This window comes from Glossina fuscipes, unplaced genomic scaffold (genome assembly GCF_014805625.2).
Source record: "Glossina fuscipes isolate IAEA_lab_2018 unplaced genomic scaffold, Yale_Gfus_2 3, whole genome shotgun sequence".
NCBI lineage: Eukaryota > Metazoa > Arthropoda > Insecta > Diptera > Glossinidae > Glossina > Glossina fuscipes.
Genome location: NW_023998417.1, coordinates 6,891,345 through 6,912,114, shown reverse-complemented (window position 1 = coordinate 6,912,114; position 20,770 = coordinate 6,891,345). Strand labels below are relative to the sequence as shown.

General features: G+C 31.6%; 1 protein-coding gene across 3 annotated transcripts in view; it reads right to left on the bottom strand.

Annotated features, from left to right (window-relative positions):
• Positions 1 to 20,503, bottom strand: part of LOC119635146 (mushroom body large-type Kenyon cell-specific protein 1) — a 125,515-nt gene extending 105,012 nt beyond the window's left edge. For all 3 annotated transcript variants that reach the window (XM_038029745.1, XM_038029746.1, XM_038029747.1), the window contains exon 1: positions 20,253 to 20,503. In XM_038029745.1, coding sequence (XP_037885673.1) covers positions 20,253 to 20,346 — 94 coding nt within the window. In that variant the 5' untranslated portion in view covers positions 20,347 to 20,503. The remainder of the gene's footprint in view (positions 1 to 20,252) is intronic.
• Between the last annotated feature and the right edge of the window lie 267 nt (positions 20,504 to 20,770).

Here is a 20,770-nt window from a genome sequence, read left to right as displayed (position 1 = left end):
TGTTGTTATTGTTGTTGTTATTGTTGTTATTGTTGTTGTTGGCGTTGTCATTGCTGTTGCTATCGCTGCTGTTACTGCTACTGCTAGTGTTGGTGTTGGTGTTGTTGCTGCTGCTTTTGCTTATGCCGTTCGCACTGAAATTGCTTAGTTTGAGTGACTATCACTACCGTCCCGCTATAAAGTCATTGTCGATTGTCGATGTTGTTGTCGATGTTGTTGTCAATGTACAAGGCCAACGTGTGGCAGTTTACATTTATATTATGACGAGAAGAAAAAATGAAAAGTTCGACGAATGCCTTTGTGCATGCATATGTATACATAAGTTTAGCATAGTTGAACGCATATTAAGCCATCTATGTGTGTTATTATTATTTGTATTATTATACGTTTTGATTTTTATTCAGGAAATCTATTTTAACCTTTAAACGACCGAAAATTATGCCAAAAAGAGAGTGTAAAGTTGTTAAAGATTTTTTTTTTTCTTTTTTTTTTCATGTTTTTAAATATAAACTGAAAAAATTTTTAAAAGCGTAAGTGATTTTATTTTGATCTTGACTTATGTCAAGAGTCAGTTTAGAAATTCGCTTCGTAGTTGAAAACGAAATTGTAAACCGCTCATGACTGTAAACTTTTATTAAAAATGACATAAGAAACATTGTTGATAATAACGGAAGTCTATGTTTATCTATCAGGTCTTCGCAAAAACTCAGACAAGCAGTGTAGCTCCGGCTTATGTATCCTTAATGCATTCCCTTAGAATAACCCTCCAAGCTCTTACAAACTCAAACTTTTCGCGGCATTTCTAAAGCATTCGTCTCCTCTTCCCTCGTCTACAATTCATAACGATTACAGATGTCGTTTATATGCCCTTTAAAAAAAAATAGGAACAAATTCATGCTCCTCGTAACGCAGGAAGTAGAAGAACTTAAAAGAACCTGAGCCGTACGCAGCCCATCATGGGCTAGGACGTATAGTGACATCAGATTTCACTCGACGATTGAGCATCATTCTGCGTTTAACGGCTATTATGTTGTAAATTTCTCAATATATAGCTGCCTGGTTGAAGGTAGTTCTAATAGTCTATCATCCATTAAATTGAATAAAGCAAAAAAAAAAAAAAATAAAAAATAAAAAAAATAGCGGACTAAACTCACTGCCTTTCTTTCTTTAAAGATTTCCGCCCGCTTAAGAGAGTTTGGATTCCTTTTAGATAGCGCGAACAAACCTATTCACTTTATGTCGAGAAATCAATCTTCCGCAATAGTCAAAAAACTTTTTAAACACAATCGAGTCAAGCTTATATGCTGACGGTATATCTGAACGCGAACTAGACGGCTGCATATGTATGAGTTGTGAAAATGTTCTCTTCCAATTTAATATTTCTGAGGCATAGTAGAAGAATCGAACCAAGCGTTCTCTAAACTGCATATTTTTCCTCTCATCTCATTTCCCAATTAATTTAATTAATTATTTTATTTATTATGTATAAAAATGAAAGCAAGTGTAATAAAAATAAATCATTCCCCGTTAACAACTGAAGAGAAATTAAGTCAACATCTTATACCATTAGGGTACAACTTCGTTACATCATAATATATGTAAATTTTATACAATTTAGCGCCAGAAACTTATCTTGACAAGGCCAGGATATAAATAATTTGTAAAATCTTGCATTAAAAGAAAAGAAAGAATGAAAAGGAAATCAAACTCAGAATTAGAAAACTCTTACAAAAAATGAATCGCAATTTTTAACACTTCTCCTAGTTCTGCTTACACACGCATACACACATTTCTTCTCTGCGTCTTTATAGTTCGTCAAAAAAACACTTTACTCAAAAATCTTGACCAAAAGATTGAAAACAAAAAAATGGGATTTTTTTTTATCTTAGGTCGTTGTTTGAAGTTACTTATCGCCAATGTCATATAATGGTATTTACTGCCAAAGAGAGAGAGAGAAAAAGTATGGAAAACGAAGTAAAAGAAATAACGCAAGATACACAACCGACCAACAGGCTAACTGACTGACTAACTGACTGACTAACTGACTGACTGACTGACTGACTGGTTGATTCCCTTTGCCTTCATCACACACAACTAACAACTCAAATGAGAAAATAATGTTCAAAAGCTTTATTTTTGTGAGCAAAACGAAAAATAAAACGCAATTTTGTTCTTGTCCTTGTTATTGTTGCTGTTGTTGTAAAAAAACTGACATATTACGAAAAATGAGAAAAATGACGCAAAAAAAGAAAAAAAAAAAAGCTGAAAAAAAAATTGCATTATACTTTTGCAAGGTATGAGAGCAACAAGCCATCGAAGATGAATAGTTTGGGGTGGCGTCGGTCTAAAAGCCGACAGGGATAAATCTACACAAAAAAAAAGAAAAGAAAAGAAAAGAAGAAAAAAGTGAAACGAAGGAAAGGATAAATAGGAAAAAGTAGATTTTATAGATTTTTTGTTTGTGTGTTTGTGTGTGTGTGTGTGTGTGTTTGCTTTTTTCTATTCTTTCCTGCATTTCGATTTTTGGGTGGGGCTCAATAAAAATCTAAGAATGACAGCAAAACAGATATTAAAGGAATTTTCTTAAAATAACATAAAACCCCGACCAAGACACACGGAATGCATATTTCAGTTAATGTTAAGTTTTCGATACACTATAGCAGCGATAATGTGTGTTTGCATTTTGTATTTATTTTGTTTTGTTATTTCAATAAAGAAAAGAATAAAAAAAAAAAAAAAGAAAAAAAATTTGATCAAAACGTTATGGTTAAAATGAATCTAAACAAAAGAAACACTGCTGCGAAAATAAAAAATATTAAAAAACACTTGTGGATTGTTAAACGGATGGCACTGGAGAATGACACAAATTCAATTTACAAACTGCATATTAGATACTCACACTCATGCTCTGTTAGTGATGTCGTTGTTGTTGTTGTTGTTGTTTTTGTCAATGTTGTTGTTGATGTTGTTGTCGTTGCTGATGTTGGTACTAACATACATATATATATGTACGTGCACGTAGCCTTGAATGTAAATAGAAAAACAAACATTGTACTAGAAGACACACAAAAAAAAAACACATACAAACACGTACGTACGCACATATATATATATATATAGTCTATACACAGGTTTACGCACACGCATACTAAACGAACATCCTAAAAATATGCAGACGAAAGGTGGAAAGAGAAAAAGAGAGAGAGTGTGTATAGACACAGGCCAGAGTATATCTCTTCAGCGTACAATACGTTAATGCCTGATACGCAATGATACACAAAATGTATGCATTAAAATACAACGTCTCCCACCTCCTGATACCTCCCATCATTTAAGTCCATACGTCCCTTCTCTTCGCACTCTCCCAATGACAACTGTTGAAATGTTAACACACATATCGTCACATCATCCACATATAAACGCCACCAATGCTACCAATATGTGAATTCTAACGAATTCTCTAATACCACCTGTTGATTTGTTTTGAATGTGAACACGATGCCGCTGCCGCCGCTAAATTGAAACGAATTGCAACCATATGGCAAACAATGATGCTGAGCAAAGCTGTGCAAAGACGTTGTGCATGGATTTCTGTGTATGTATATTAATCTCAACACGCAAAACTAAACAACTGTTGATACAATGTCCAAATTATTAGAGAATCGGCGTAAATAAATCTAAGTGAGAGTTTGTATGCTGTGTGATTTGTGTGTTTGATGACGTTTATCTGCTAACAAATTGAGCATTAAACTAACAAATTTAATTAATACGCCGGCATTTTATTACATATTATCGTAAATAGATGAAATGAATTAAATAATATGCAGCCATAAAATTATTATCAGAAATAAAATTTAAATATTTTCGTTATTTTTTACATTCCTACGCATAAGCACTGACAGTTGACCTAAGAACTAAGGCTATACATTTGCTTAGGCTTTTTTTTAAATTGTTTGTTTAAATATGTCTACCCTTGCAAACGATTTCCTTTATTTTTTTTTTTTTTTTTTTTTTTGCTATAATAATAATTTTTATTAAAAATTGTCAATAATTTTGAACAAAAAAAAAAAAGAAGAAAATTTATTAAAAAAAATTCACTTTTCTTTGCTTTCTTGTTCTTTTCTTATTCGTTCTTAAATAAAAGCCACCCCCACCTGACACTTGTTGCAAAAGAATTTTATCCTATACGCACATGATGACGAAAGTTCATCATTGCTATATATGTATATATAGATATATATATATATATACTGGTATATATTTTATATATACACATATATGTATATATAAGAGCAACAAGTGCTACAAGAACAAATAGTAAAAAGAAAACGACTCCTCCCACTAAAATAACGCGTTTCAGTTTTTGCTGTTAAGAAATGCTCTCAAGATTATGGCAAACGGATTTATATTTCTACAGTTGTTCAAAACTTGCAAACTTCCGCTTTTACCACAAATTCTTTTCTTTTTTTTTTCTATGCGTTTATTACAAACACTTACATACTTAGCAAAAGTTTCGGGAATTTTTCATAAGTCCTTAAAAACACTTTTCGAGTAATGACTTCCTAGTGGATGCAGTGTTAAAAAGATTTATATGAGTATGTTTTTTATGCAGAAATATTTGTATAAATTTGATAAGTACTTGCACAATGACTATGATATTTAAGGCAATAAATTTCTTATAATGTTCTTTAATTTTATTAATGGTAAATTTTAAATAATAATTCATTGATTTCTATTAAATTGAGTTGGTTTAGAGCCGTCCAAACATTTGTAAGATGTTACACTATTGAAATAAGAAAAATTATATTTGAATGGATGGATAATTATACGTTGGGCTATAGGAAAAGTATTGCCGCTGCAAGGAGCTAGGAGCAAGGAGCAAGATTCGATTGTTCAATAAGTTTTTAGGTTACCTCAAGTGGGTTCGCGGAGTTATGCGTTAACTGCAACTAACTTTTTACGTCACATGCAATGTTGACTTTATAGACATATATATATATATATAATTTTGTTTTTTTTTTGTGTTTTTAGATTTGTTAATAAAACTACTTTTAGGTGGAAGAACAAAGAAGATCTTAATGTGTATTTGCTTTTCTAAAGACCCAATATGAATAATTACTTGGTTGCAATTTCTTCTTTTTCACTCTAATCACTTTTTTCTTTTCCCCTTAAAAATGAGAAATTAATTATTCTTCAGGTATAAAAACTATTCTTCTTTCTAATGACATTAAAGTTCCTTAAACAAGTTTATATCATTTGTCTGTTAGTTATTAATTTATTGCAAAAATATTTCATTTCATTTCGTTTTTATTTTACAAACAGTCGAAAATTCTTTTTTAGACGACTTCGTGGTAGTCCGCATTTATGAAGCTTTACATTTTAATTAATTTTAAAAGAAATTAATCGCCGAAAGACAGGCTAAAAATAAGACCTTGTCTTGTAAAGAACGTGCTCGTTACAGGAACAAGCAAATATTCCTCAATTACAGTGTAAGTAGCTCAGTGCAATGCATAGTTTATAAGTTCGGCTCTGATTTCATTTTCATATCCATTCATAATATATGTGAGTCAATTTTATTTGGAAAGCTTGTCTCTATGCAGTCTTAATATTGAACAATGCCTAAGCTAGAAATTTAATTTGATGCAAAAAATTCGCAGATTTATTGCTTTGCTCTTCACTACATCACTATATGTCAAATATCATAAGCATAATTTATAGAGGATTTCTTAAATATTTCACTTTCTGAGGTTTTCTTCTCTCTGCAATTTTATTGACTTTCGGGAAATTGTTATCTGCTTCACGGACTTGGCACCAAACATTCCATACCTTATAAATTCTATATCTGCTTTAATTCGTCCACTTCGTAATAACTTGAAAATCACTTTAAAGCTTAGGATAACAGATATAAAGCAAGTGTTGCTTTTTCTTTTAATATACGAAAAAGAATTAGAAGGCAATAGTCTTAGCTGCTAGATCCAAATAAACTTTCTAACTAATTATAATTAAACTCAAATGATTCAGGTTTCATTTGCTTACTTTTTCTGACCTATTTAAAATTCTTTAAGACACACCTGCGGAGCATTTTCAGACCATTTCAAGGACAATGTTGGGAAGGAAGGACTGCATACAGCGACGAAATGGTTACTTTTTATCGTTTCGCTCTTTCTGCGGTACAAAAGCAAAATTCAATATCCGTAAATGCGATAAGGGCCATCAGTCTTCTGCTTATTTGCTTTCTAACGTGAACAAATACTTTCGGAGAAATGAATTTAAATCTTACTGAACAGCGGCTGCAGTAAATATATGGCACGCGAAGGCAATTGTGTTGAAACACAGATAACACCGGTTTTGAGTGAAAAGAAGCAAATAAATTGAATTCGCTTGCGATGGCTCAAACCAGTATAATCTGGTGACAAAAACTATTGTTACACAAACTTGACAGTCAGTGTCGGTTAATCAATGCCGTTCTAACGAACAGCGCCCAAGGGACAGACATAAGTACATTATTAAATCAATTCAGAATTTAATGTTGGTGGAATGCGATCCAATGCGCGCATATTTCTAGCCTGTTGGGAAAGGGAAGGACAAAGTTAATAATTCCCCATGTTTCAGTGGCAGATGTAAAAAAGGATAAACATGTTCTCACTTTCCCATGGCAAACTACAAATAGTTATGTCACTCAAAGCTACTTGCATAAAAGATCCCAGCATTTACGGTCCAAGCATTGGAAATTATTAGAACTTGTTTGACATATTATTTCTGACTGCTTGCAAAAAGAGGGAAACTTCAGTTGATTTTAAAACATACATGTTACATACTTGCTTACTAATCGAAATAGCATCTACGGGTTTTTTGCACTTTAGCCCATAACTTATGGACGCCCTTCGTGGTTCGTGGATCTGTATCTAGGGTTCTTCAGAAGGGCACAAGTCTCGAACATATAGCAGATGCGATAAAACTTTCTAGCCTAAGCTAAAAAGGATTTCCCGATATTACTTCTATTGGAGACGGACGTGCTTATCAGTGTTTTCATCGCTCTCAAGGCTAACACTTTTTTGCAAAAAACTCCACAAATCACTTTCTACTGCTTACTGCATTTTCATTTCTAGCCAACTTAATCATTTTCGCAACTTTATGTCCATTTTCTTTTAGATTAACATTCGCAAGAGTAGCCAAGGCTGGGACCTATATATATATATATATATATTTTTATTTTTTTTTCTATATATATTTATATATATATCTTTCCCCTTCTTCACGTCTACTTCTTTCTGACCGTCACCGTGTTAATAGGAAACGTTTGCTGTGGTCATTAAAAAAAAAAAACACAGAAAAATGCAGTTCCACAGATGACATTCATCTCTCTATACTTTGAAATACATTGAACGACAACTTGTAAATATCTACACCAATATCTATCAATATTTGAAATGTCGGAAAAATTGAATCCGTTAGATACATTTTATGAAGCAACCATCTTTAGTGAGAGGAATTTATTTGCGCACCTCATACCTCACATAGCTACTATTTTAGATAATGACCTGAAATCTATGAACGGTTTTTAACACTTTCTAACACAACTGCAGTGCTTTTAATAAATTTTCTAGTACCTCAAGAAGTGAAGTTTTTCTACCCTGAAGCCTTTTATTTCAACTTATGATGCAAGTAAAAATTTAAGTATTTCTAAAGAAGAAGCATTGCTTTTATCGAAGAATTTGGAAAAAATGTGTTTTATAATTAATTAAAATTAAATTAAATTATATATTATCTATATGTTTATAAACTATCGGTTATTAAGTTTATATAAAGAATTCAATCAATTTTTCAATTATTAATAAGATGCAATTTTTGTGGATAACTGTTTGACAAATTTACCGATGAAAATTTGCGAAAATGAACGCCGCTAAATATCTACTCATGATGACATAATCATAGAATTCACAATTCAACATTACCTACTAAAAAGTATTAAAAAAATTTAAATTTAACATCGTCTCGCTTCATTGGAATTTCAATTTTCCTACTTAGTCTTTAAAAAGTAAATATAAACGTCCGTCTTGTTATAAAGCATACAAAAAAAAAATCCTTATCTTTAAATTAAAGCCTATACGGAACCCTAACTGTCTCTGTAACTGTTTTTGGTTGGGTTTTTTTTTTTTTTTTTTTGCTGCGAGATTTTTCTCATTGAATAATGTTTTGCTTTAGATTTCTTTTTTCCTTTTTTGAATGCGATTTACTTAAATCTTTTATAAAATGAACACTTTATAGCTGAGCTAAGCGGAAATTATACTTTTTCCTGGGCATTTCTTTGAAACTAGGATCGTGCAACACGAACGCAAAATCCATTTCAAAAAAAAATATAAAAAATATTTTTAATCAAATTATATACAAAAATATAATCAAACTCACCTGCTATATATAAAGAGCGACATTCGAGACTAACAATGAGAAATTATGTGATTACAAATTTTTCTGGCTTTTGTGTTTTTTTTTTTTCTTTTAAAATTCTTTGCAAGTATTTAAGAGTTTTTGAATTTACCATATGTTTACAGCTGTTTGTTGTATTACATCATCATTACACCGCTTAACGATTAACACTTAAGAGCTGAAAATTATTACCTTTTCACATTAACCACAAAACGTTTAACACTAACATATCAATGTTTATATGAAGCGTTATTTTACAACTACACACTACACACTACACATTATCCAATATTCAAACACACGTACACGTTATTTATAATATAAACAAAGACCGGAAATTCTAGAATCTAAGCATGAATACAACTTTGTATTGGTATTGCGAGTATACCGAAACACAATAACACCCACACATACACAATGCGAAGACTTAATACAATTAAAGTATTTTCTTAGTCAAATATTTTAATATAATTAGCATACACAGTCATAGAGTCTTTATGAGAAAAGAGCAACAGTTGTTTGCTATATTTCCATTGCCATCGTGAGACGTTTAAGATGTTGATGTTGATGTTGATGTTGATGTCGATATTGATGTTGATGTTAATGTTGTGTCAAATAGTTTTCTAATAGTTACTAACAATTACGTCTATACGGTTGAAATGTTGAGCCAAGTGCTTTGCCATACAGGCAACAAGTCTTTTACTATCGTACTGCAAACGGGCAAACAATGATTGTTGACAGAACGAGAACGAGAACGAGAGCGAGAGCGGGAGCGGGAGAGAGTGAGAGAGAGAGAGAGGTAGAAGGAAAGTTAAGCTGTCATTTGTGTGTAGCCGCAAATATGCAAACTTGTTGCTGCTGACGTTGAGAAGAAAAGTTTAAAGTTTTTCACATAAAATTGCTTAACTATTTCAAGAAAACAACAAATTTTAAGTGATTAAACATTGATGGCACACGAAAAACAGTACTTGAAAACTTCAACTATAATAGTTGTCGTCCTGATGCTTGCTTTTGCCAAACTCACTTGTTGCACAATGCCATCAGCAAAGCCAGGCAGGCAGCCAGGCAGCCAGCCATCCAGCCATCCAGCTAACCAACCAGCCAACCATATATGCAGCTTAAACAGCAGCTGCAAAAACGTTCGCAGCAACACTAGTTGATATGACATCCTATATAGCGTAACAACTAAACTACTACTATATATGCATTTTATATACACAAAAAATTTCGACTAAAATTCTGTTGGCAAACTAACTCCCCCCAAAATGAAAAGGAAACAAAAAAAAAAAAACAAAAAAAACAAAAAAAATATAAAGAATATATGTATGTAGAAAATTATACAACTACAAATACTAAAAAGCAGCGCCAACATTTAAGGTTGAAGCACCCTTAATGGTGGCTCGAACAGCCAATGATGCAGCCAGTTAAACGAAATATAATACTAAGCGGCTGGCCACCCAACTTCACTTCACTCCACACCAGCACCAGCAGACATTGTCGGCCCAAAAAAAAAAAAAAAAAAAAAAAAAAAAAAAAAATAGTCCACCAAACCATTACAGTATAATGCTCATGTGTACCTACTGTATTTAGGGCCAATTTTTTTAGGGAGCAATATTGAGAGCAGTATGAGTGCAAAAAGAAGGGAACAAAAACAGAAAGTTTGCTTTTTTTTCTTGCTTTTTTCGAGTATAAACGAAACTTTTTTACCAAACAGCACAAATTATATGAAAAAAGTGCAGCTTTATGCTGTTGTTGTTATTTTGCTTCGTCCTTTTTTTCAACGTTTTGTTTTTCACCAGTTTTCGTTATAGTGAAGCTGACGTTTATAGGATTGCAGACGGATGGGGATGCAGTACTAGTAATAGTCATTGTGTGTTATCCTGTTGTTGCTGTTGTTATTGCTATTGTCGTTCTAAAACTCTCTACACTTTGCTAGTTGAGATAGTTGTTCGTCGTTGGGTTTTTACGTGAGCAATCTTGCTTATACTTACATATAACAAAATATTTTATATATGTATATACATATTCATATATATATGTGTGTGTATATAAGTAGAACACAAGGAGAACAGAGAAAAGTTTTGTAATTTTTATATAACAATAGATAAATGGTCGAGCAACCATATGGTAACCAAAATATATAATATTCGATTCTGACTGTTAGACGAAACCACCTGTTGTACGTAACACAAACAATATCGTTCCGAAATTATATGCTAAAAATGTTATTCGTGTTGCGCTTCTTTAGTGGGTTGGGTCTAATTTGGCTAAAACGAAACGAAGTACAAGAATCAAATACAAATATCTCATTCATGCACATACTTATAAAGCATCGAATTGTTAGCACTTGCACTTACTTCTCTTTTTTCCTTTTACTGCTACTACACTACTACTTCTACACTACTACTACTACTACTACTACTACTACTAATACTGCGACTACTACTACTACTACTACTACTACTACTACCACTACTACTATTGGAAAGTGTTCTCAAATATACCTCTTGCCAAATGCAGTTCGGTTTTTTCGTTGGTGCCATTACGATTTTTCTTTAGCTAGAAGACCCAAATACTTTTGCAATACACTGCTTTCACACTGCTACTGCTACATCATCAACCAACCTTTCAAGCAACCTCAAAAATTTATGGCCTCCCAGAAACTCTACTCTATTGCCAGAATCAGCAGTTAATGCAGAAAAAAGCACGTGCTCTTCTATGTTACTGTGTGTGTGTGTGTGTGTGTGTGCGTGTGCATGCACTACATTTTCATATTAGTATATTTATGTATAAGTAACGAAACACCACCCACTTGTGGCTTTTTGTTAGTTAAAAAGAAAATAAAAAAAAAAAAAAAGAATTTCACCAGCCGAACTTATATAGTTTTCGTCGTTCTTCTTCTTATTATTATTATTGTGTTGTTGTTGTTGTTATTGTTTTTACAGAGCATAAAGAGTCCTCTAACGAACATTACTTGCTGGATTTCTTGGGTTTCGTGTGAGTTGCTTCTATTTGGTATATTTTTTGTTTTTTTTGTTTTTTTTCGCTTATTTTGCGCTCTGTAAAGTAGCACAGTGCACTATCGAGTCCCTGTGCATGTGTATAGATGTGTGTTGTCGGCACATATATATATCTACATACATATATATATATATATGTATATATATGCAAAAGCACATATTCCTTTAGATAACACTGCCGCATATTCTCAAATATGAGTAAACGAAATATACGGGAAAAAAAACAAATTCAACTCAACCGTAGCAAGAATGGAAATGGAAAGGAAGTCAATGAAAACTATGTGAAAAAAATTCCTATAACCATCCAAAAAGAAGAGGTAGAAGAAGAAGAAGAAGCAGAAAAAATCAAATTGTGTAAAAAAAATTCGCTCACAAAAGTGTACTTTATTAAAGACACACAAACGCAATACGCTTGCATAAAACCGTATACACGTACACGACCCACAAAATTCCTAAATACACAATATATCGTTGAACTAATACATAAGCAAAGGCGACATTTTTACTATATATACGTGCATGTATTTGAGGCCACCACTGCTTACTTGCACATATTTTCTTTGAGTGTAGTCTAGATAGCACACTACAGCTTGTTGCATGCAGTTTGATATTTGGATTTTCTTGTATTTTTTCTTTCACATTTTAGATTCCGTTGTTGTAATAATATAGTTGATGCCAGCCCACATTTCTTCCTTATCGCATTCCTCCATTTATATACAGATCGAAATGTGCGGACAGTGGTGTATGTTATGTGGCAGGTTTATGGAGGAATTTTTCTTTCTTTTTTTTTTTTTTTTTGTGTTTTAATTCTTCCCATTCTCTTTCCTTATGCATCGATTCCAAGCACAAGTACACAATACTCTCCAAATTCATAGTCCTTGCTTAAGTTACTCAAATTTTCTATCATTGCGGTTATTATTATTATTATTGTTGTTGTTGTTGTTCCCATAGTTTGAGAAAAGCAAAAAAGCAAATTACTTTTTTTTGGTATTATGAAATTTTTGTCGCCAATCGCTTTACTTGTAGTCATCATTGATAATATCGTTGTTGGCAATGCTTTCGTGTCATTACATCTATCTAATTCTTCCCATCCTCCCCATGCTTCCCATGCAATGCTGCCTATTATCCCGTTGCTGTAATGGACATTTTCTTCTGACATATGTAAATGGAAGCACTAACACTCATGCAGAAATGCAATAAATATATTACGTAAAATTTGCACAAAATCTTTATTTCGACACAAATCCACTTGCGTAACGTCATCTCTAAAGAAGTCGTTGCGTTGAATATCAAAAAACGCAATATTTATTTTATTTTTTTTTTTTCTTTCTCTTTTTTCAAATTTCAGAGACGTCGATAGGGGCAGATTTCAAAGTTGTTCGCATCTTCTTCTAAAAGTGTCACACCTTTAAGGACAATGAAGTGTTAAATCTGCGAATTACTTTAGTTTCATAACTTAGTCATCATCATTGATTGCTAATGTTGAACCATAACGTTTTTTTTTCTTCATATCCTGGACTTTTCGAACTGTTACTCACGGCTATGTGGGTTTCTCTTTTTTTTCATTTCCTTCGACAATGTAAACTCCAAGAGATCAATTACATACGAATCAAAGGTTCCGTGTTTGAAGGCTCAACGATATCCTCTTGCTATACCTGGCACTTAAATTAATTTTTAGTATCAGCGAAGGCATCGATGAATTGAATAAGTAAACGATCGACGAACGAGTATCAAAAGTAATTCATCCAAGAGAACACTCAATTAGAGGCGAGTTGCCTGCAATTTTTGTATTGCAAATAAACTGTAAAGTTGACAACTTTTTTTTTCAACTTAAGCATTTTCACAAAAAAAAAAAAAAAAATGCTAGAGCTAAGTATTCGTCATAAACGTTTATTTAATTTAGAGTAACTCAGATGCTTTGTTAGCTCATATTGATAAGATCCTTGGGATCTATATTTTCGTGATTGCAGAGAGTGCGGATATATGTAAATTTCTAATAAAGAAAGCTACTAATTTTATAGCAAATAGCGGAGAGACTCAAAAGAATGCAACAGTTCCGCATCATATACATCAATAATTGATTTGATGTAAGTCAAAACAGTGCTATCTGTTTGTAAAGTGAATGTTAAGCTCGATGAGGTTCGACCACTGCCATGTTATCCTAATGAAAAGCACTTAAGACTTAAAGAAGGGCCACATTTCGTTTATCACACTTGCTTCCATTGAATAACAGACTGATCAGAAGAGCTTCCAAGAGAACGTTTCTTTAATAATTCTTTGAAATCTTGTTGTACGTTCAAGGTTTCTGTGCTTTACTATCTATCAGAAACAGACAAAAAGTTAGCTGATTATTCTACATATACATAATAATTGATAAGTAGGTCAACCTTGATGCTGTATCGCAAAGATCTACGAATGAATGGAAAAGTAACGAAAAGTTTACATTGAAAACATATGCTTATAAAAGTTTGGTGTAACTAAGAATCCTACGTCACTGTCGAAAAGAGAATTCCTGCGACATTGCTGCGACCGAATTCCTTCGTCTTATGCTTTCAAAAAACTCAAACACTACAAAAAGTATTGAAGGAATACTTAGAGCAGCTGATTTTCCTTGAAGCTACAAGTGGATAAAGAAGCATACGTATACATCCTGAGGCAAAACGCAAACTCTTGCCCACACGCATACACACACACACACACACGCGCGCACACACGAAAAAAGCATCCAATCTCCTTACCTCGACGCAGTATTAACAACGAAAGCATTCATTGCGATTCTTCTAAATTTTCTTCTCCCTAAGTTCTGATCAAATACAATAGAAAAAATTATATAGCGAAAGCGAAAGAAAAAGGGAAACAGAGGAGAAGTTATGAAAAAGAAAAAAATTACCAACAACCTTTCTTAAACTTAAGCAAACATGCAGCATGTTAGCTGTTAGTGTATACGTGGGGGACAATGCCACCCAAATATTTTACCAAACATCTCTATGCTGCTCCCTTAAAAACACACTTGCAAACAAATTTACCCAGTTACTTTTGGTAGTTTTGCTTTCAGTTCGGTTTTTGGGTGCAGTTGCTTTAGCTTTAGTTCGTCGTGTTCGTCGTTTATTTTCAGTGTGTATGTATGTATGTATGTATGTATGTATGTGTATGCATGTTTGCAGTTTTTTCGATTTCACTTGAGTACGCTTCGTTATCTCATACAGAATTTGTGCTCATTTTGGTTATACTCTTCCTTATTCTTCCTTATCCATGCACACTAATATAAGCGCAGTAAATTTTTCAACTCAGCTTATGCACAGGATTCGTGTACTCACAAAAATATATATAGCTCACACAACAACATGTTGCTTCACACTAAAGCAAATTTTTCCTTTTTTTTTCTTTTTCTTTTTCTTTTTATTTTTTGTTTTTTATTTTTTGTTTTTTGTTTTTCTTTTTGTAAATAGTCACGAAAAATTTGCCGTCGTCCTTCCTCATCGTCGTCATCGTTACAGCTATCGTAGCACTTGTTGTGTTATTGTTGTTATTGTCGTAGTAATCGTTAGATGTCGTTGGTAAAAATGTGCTAACTACACATTGGTTATTATGAGGTTTGGGTCAACTACTTTCAATAACCGCTGGGCTAACTATAAGGTATGCTGTACTCTCTAGTCGAGGACAACGTTCTAAACTATTTACTGATGTTTTTGTAGCAATTGTTGTCGTTGCTATATATATATATATATATTACGGTTGCTAAAGTCGACGCAGCAGAAAATGTTACGTAGAAATTGAGGACAACTTTGATAATAAGGCAGTAAGAACAATAAAATATACCAACACCCTTCCCGCCCATTCTCCCATTTGACGTAATAGCAATATTCAGTGGGGTTTGTGTGACTAAGCGCTGACATCCGACCAGCTCAGACAATAAGGAAGCATTTTTATAAATACATAATTTCGTGGACATTTCACGATAGGATGGGTACTTTTTTCATGGATAGCTTTATATAATTTCAGTAGAAGTCGCAAAAAAAAAAAAAAAAAAAAATGTAATATAAAATTTTTACACCCTTTAAACATATGGTGGCAGGCATATAGTGCAATCCGAGAGGATGACATGGCAGAAGCGAAGAAAAATGTAAAGCAATTTAACCAAAAAAATATTGTAGAAGTTGTGATTAAAAAAAAAAACAAAAAAAAAAAAAAACGCTCAAGCAGAACGCATGGAACATTCATTACTAACATACGTTAGATAGATATGCTGGGCGGATGTGTTCCTACACATGTTTACAAGAGCAAAGAAAAAAAAAAAAAAAAAACACGGTTAAAGTCCAACACACACATAAACAAATACTAGTACGACTTTTATTAAATCTTATGTTTTTGTTTTCCAGCAACAAGTGTTTCTTTATTTCTTTGATTTTTACGCTCATGTTGTGCAAGTTTTCATTATATGGCGTCTTATGGGTTAATGATTATTTGGAATTTATATATTATATTTTTTTTTTTTTTTTTTGTGCTTATTTTATATGACTTGACTTTGCGTAAAATATTCGATTCGGGAACAAAAATTGCGGAGTTCCATCAAACTCTCTGCTTATTTAAAATGGGGGGAAAGAGAGAGCTAAGGACAGTGATAGGAAAAAGAACAAATTTTAAAATATTCTTTGTACCAACTAACAAGGGCAGCGATAGGAAAAAGAACAAATTTTAAAAAATCCTTTGTACCAACTAACTATTTGAATGTGGTTTCACTTCATTCCATCAGAATCTTTAAAAAACATATTTTTATTGAAAAAAGATGTAATTGAAGAGCAAATTTTGAACATATAAATGCGACTTATTTTCATTTTTTCCGTTAAACATCATCATAAATTCAACATCGTATGCGTATGATAAGACTAACCAAAGAAACTTTGCAATGCAGTCGATGGGGGTGTTGTCACAACACAAAAATATATTAAAGCGTACCATCTATGTTTTTTTAGGCGTGTATATCTCTATTATTCCTAATCGAGATACAAACTTTTTGCAAATAAATTTATTAATCGACGCTGCCTGAATAATCAAGAATTTGTGATTAGCCGAAAGCGTAATTACAACGTATTAAACGTAAGCACTAAGGTCACGTTTAACAGACGGATCACATTGTCGTTATTTAAATGCTCTTGAAAAAAGGATTGACGTGTGGATACCATTTACTTAGTTATCGGATTATTTTTCTAAGCATTCCTTCATTCCATCCTTGAATGATGGATGTAGATGACTAGTACTCGGAAATAACGTTTTTTTTTTTTTTTTTTTTTTTTAAGCATTATTTCCTGACTATGTCACTCTTTCTTTACTCTCACTCTGCTTCGTCGTTTATTTTCTCACATCTGGCTTATGATCGTCAAAATCGATTAGAATTGTTGTCTTATGTTTAACATGATTTTTTTGATTTCGATTAACAAACTGATAGTTAAAGTTCAATACAAGTCTCACAGGATTTTTCTTCAAATTTTTCAGATCAACATCGAAGCTATCTTATCTTGCTTAGACGTCAGCTAAAGTTTGCATGTCTTTGCATATTATTATTAGATATTGTTATTAGATAAATCCTTACATAGACAGTTAATACTAACTAGAGCTAAAATATATAATGCCATCAATGGACATAAATGGCCTCTTAAATGCCAAAAAGAGTTTGTGGAAAAGATCGCATAGACGCGCGTACATCTTTTTCATCAAATTTCTCACAGCAAACTTTTTCAGATTAACCTTAAGATAAACGTTGCTTGCTTATTTTTTCTTTTTCTTTTTTTTTTTTACACTTTATTTCATAAAAATATCAATTTTTCTCTAATAATATTGAGAGACTTTCGATATCATTGCAAAATTCGTTTGACGTAACGATGTTATGATATTTTTTTATGCATCATTTTATTCCTTAAACTATTGGTGCGAAATGATTTCGTTTTAAGAATATTCAAGTGTGTCTGTGATTTATTCAATAAAGTGTTAAATATTTTATTGAAAATCCTTATTAAATTTTATTATAATTTCATTTTATTTCATTTGGTACTAACCACTGAAGAGAAATAGAACGAAAGTTTAAGTATTATAACTAATAAGACAGTTGTCCGTATTACTAAGGTAATGTTCGCTCAACAGTGGTATGAGAGTTTCGTTACATATGAAGATATCAAGGGAGATTAATAATTGACGTTCAATTGAAGCTTTCACGTTATTATAGAATGGAAGATAATATACTCGAAAACGATACATCGGAACAATTGTTAATGTACGGCTGCACAAAGAGAAATAAAGCCTTGCACTAAATAGAGTCTGTCTTGATTTCGTCTAGCAACGGGTTATATTTCATGGCGAGCTTTTTCATTTTTATCTTTATTAGTTACAGCTTGCGTTGCGGCAAAGGTGTTTGGTCATAGCACTAATACTTCCAGTCCCATCGACTAATATATATATAGCAGTCCACAATTTATAAAGTGAGCCTTGCATATGTAATTGTTTGATTTCAGTTCAATTTATAGTCGAGTTCGTTACTAACAGTTAGATTTCTGTGACATTAGCTATACCAAACTTGAATTTGTTCAGCTTAAACACACATATATATTTATTTAGTACAAGGAATATGATAGAAGAATTAATCAAATTTTACCAGAGTAAGTAAAGAGACAGAAATTCCAAAGTAATTATAAACACGTATGTGCGTCGAGGTATTAGATGGCGCTGTTCGCTGGCTCGATCGATAATCATTCAAGGAAATGTTTCTTTTACTATGAAGCTCAATACATATTATAAATATGTATATAGAGACGATTTGATGGATTGAGTATTTTACGCAGTCGTATATCAGCGAGTGTAGCGTGTTTAATTTTAAAAATTAAATTACTTTTTTTTTTTTTGAACAAAAAATAATTCAAAATATTTTCTCTCTTTACAGATTTATTACGAACGATATTTTCTTTTTTCCCACATATTTAATTCCAGACATATGGGTGATTAATTTTTTTTTTTTATCTCTCTTCTTTCTTACACGTACGTACATATATATATATGTATGTGTTTGTATATAATAGAACATATAAAAAAAATATAAATGTATATGTATTTATGGACGAAAAATCGAACGTAAAAAAAAAAAATAAAAATTCAAAACAAATCTTTTACACAGTACTCCAGGGCGTATGAACACCTCATTGAACTGAATGCTATAAACTTGTTATTTGTTTAATCTTTAATCTACAAAAGAAAAACGAATAGAAAAAAGAAAACGAAAAAAAAAAAAAAAATGAGAAGAGAAAGACCTCGTAAAAACAAGTTATGAAAATTACCTCCGTATTCCCGGAATACATGATACGAAATAGAGAATGGGTTGAGAGATGGATACTGTCTGAACTAAAAGAGAAAAAATAACCCAACAAATATTTTTATCGTTTTCATTATTCTCTATTCGATATTATCTTTTACACCAGCTTTTTCTTCTTTTACTTCGCCTCCTTTCGTTTTTTTTTTTTTTTTTTTCTTTTTTCGTTAAAAGAAATTGCATTAGTGTAAGTGCAATTTTTAAAAAAATTTATTCTCCCTTGGAAGAGGTAGGGGTTTTAAGAAGTTTTCCATCCAACAGCGGGGGATGATGGTAGTTTAAAATAAAAAAAAAATAAAAATAAAAAAATATGATAAGCAAAAGGAAAAGCAATTTTAATGCCACCAATAGTTAAAAGAAAGAAAAAAAGGAAAAAAAGTATTAACTACTACTACTGCTACCACCCCTTTCGTATACTCTATAGTGCTTCTTTATCTCATAGTACTGAAGTTTGGTTACATAAAATAATTTTTATGGCTGTAAGTAAATATGGTAACACCTTAAATGTCTCGATGTTTTTCTTTTTTTATTATTTTGCCCTATTGCTACATTTAAAATAATGATAGCAAACAATTTTACATGATTGGGGATTGTGTCTCGTTAGGGAGTTCAATGTCTCTTAGCAGTTAGCTAAAAAGATTTCTTTCTCGTTTCAGTTTCAGTTACAAGTGGTTTTTGGTGTTTATTAAATTTTTTTTTTTTTTTTTTTTTTTTTTTTTTAAAAATTTTTGAGTTTTGCCATTTTTTTTTTTTTTTTTTCGTTATATATGTTTGCATGAAAATATTAATACCGTCTAAGTTCATAACTTTATTAAATGGATGTGAAAAAAAAACTTGCAATAAAGCAAAAGAAAAATAAGAAAAAGAAATGAAATGTAATTTGAGTGCGTCCTGTGTGTAATCGTTATCAAATTGTGTGTTGTTGCGTTCGCTAAAAGGAATATATTGGACTCTCTCTGCAAACTTTGCTTATAGTGTTTCTAATCAGCCTGAAGAACTAAATAGATTTCTTTTTTAAATTTATCGCATTTCGCAGCTTCACGTCAATTGTACTTGTCAAGCGCGCGAAAGCGTCATTTGATTTACCACAGTGATCCCAAGCTAAGTAGATCTTTAAGATGTGAATAATATACAAATTCGTTAATGATTAACAAGCTTTACCGTATTTTACTAAATATCACTTTCGGTAGCCAACACATACTGTGCTTTATGGATGTCTTATTAATTATCTATATTTGTATATTGTTTGATTTTCACTTATATACGATTGCATGATTGTATTTGTTAAAATGACAAATGTAGGAAGCAATTCGATGTTGGGCTAGGAAAAGAGATTTAGTCTAATATATAATTGTTGTCTTAGGCGTTGTTTGCAAATAATCAAAATAAATTTCACGAACATAAAAAAAAAAAAAAATGTATATAAAAATGAATATAAAATTAGAACTCACCGACAATTTGTAACATATCCTTAGAATGTTTTAATAATTCGCGTTTAATTAAACGACGTTCTTGCAGGCATCTAGCATATGAACAATCCGCCATTTTCAATGCGAAGACAATTTCAAATTTTTGATTTTCACTTAATTAATTGTAATTAATTTATGATCTATTACTATCATCAATAATTACAAATCATTTTTAAATTATTCCAATTTATTTTTCATAGCATTTTTCATTGCTTCATCAATTGTATAAGAAAACAATTATCTGAAAATAAAAGAAAATGAAATATTTTTAATAAACATATTGTTATTCCATTAGAAATTTAAATTTAAAAATAAAAACAATTATTCCCACATATTATATAATGTTATATAATTTAATTTGAATTTATAAATATATAAATAACTAAGATATATTAATTCAAGGGGAAAAATTAACTAAAAAACATGTCGTATATCAAGTCGCGTTAATAAATAATTTTTTATTTTTATTTTTTTTTTTACAAATCAAACTAGAATTTGGT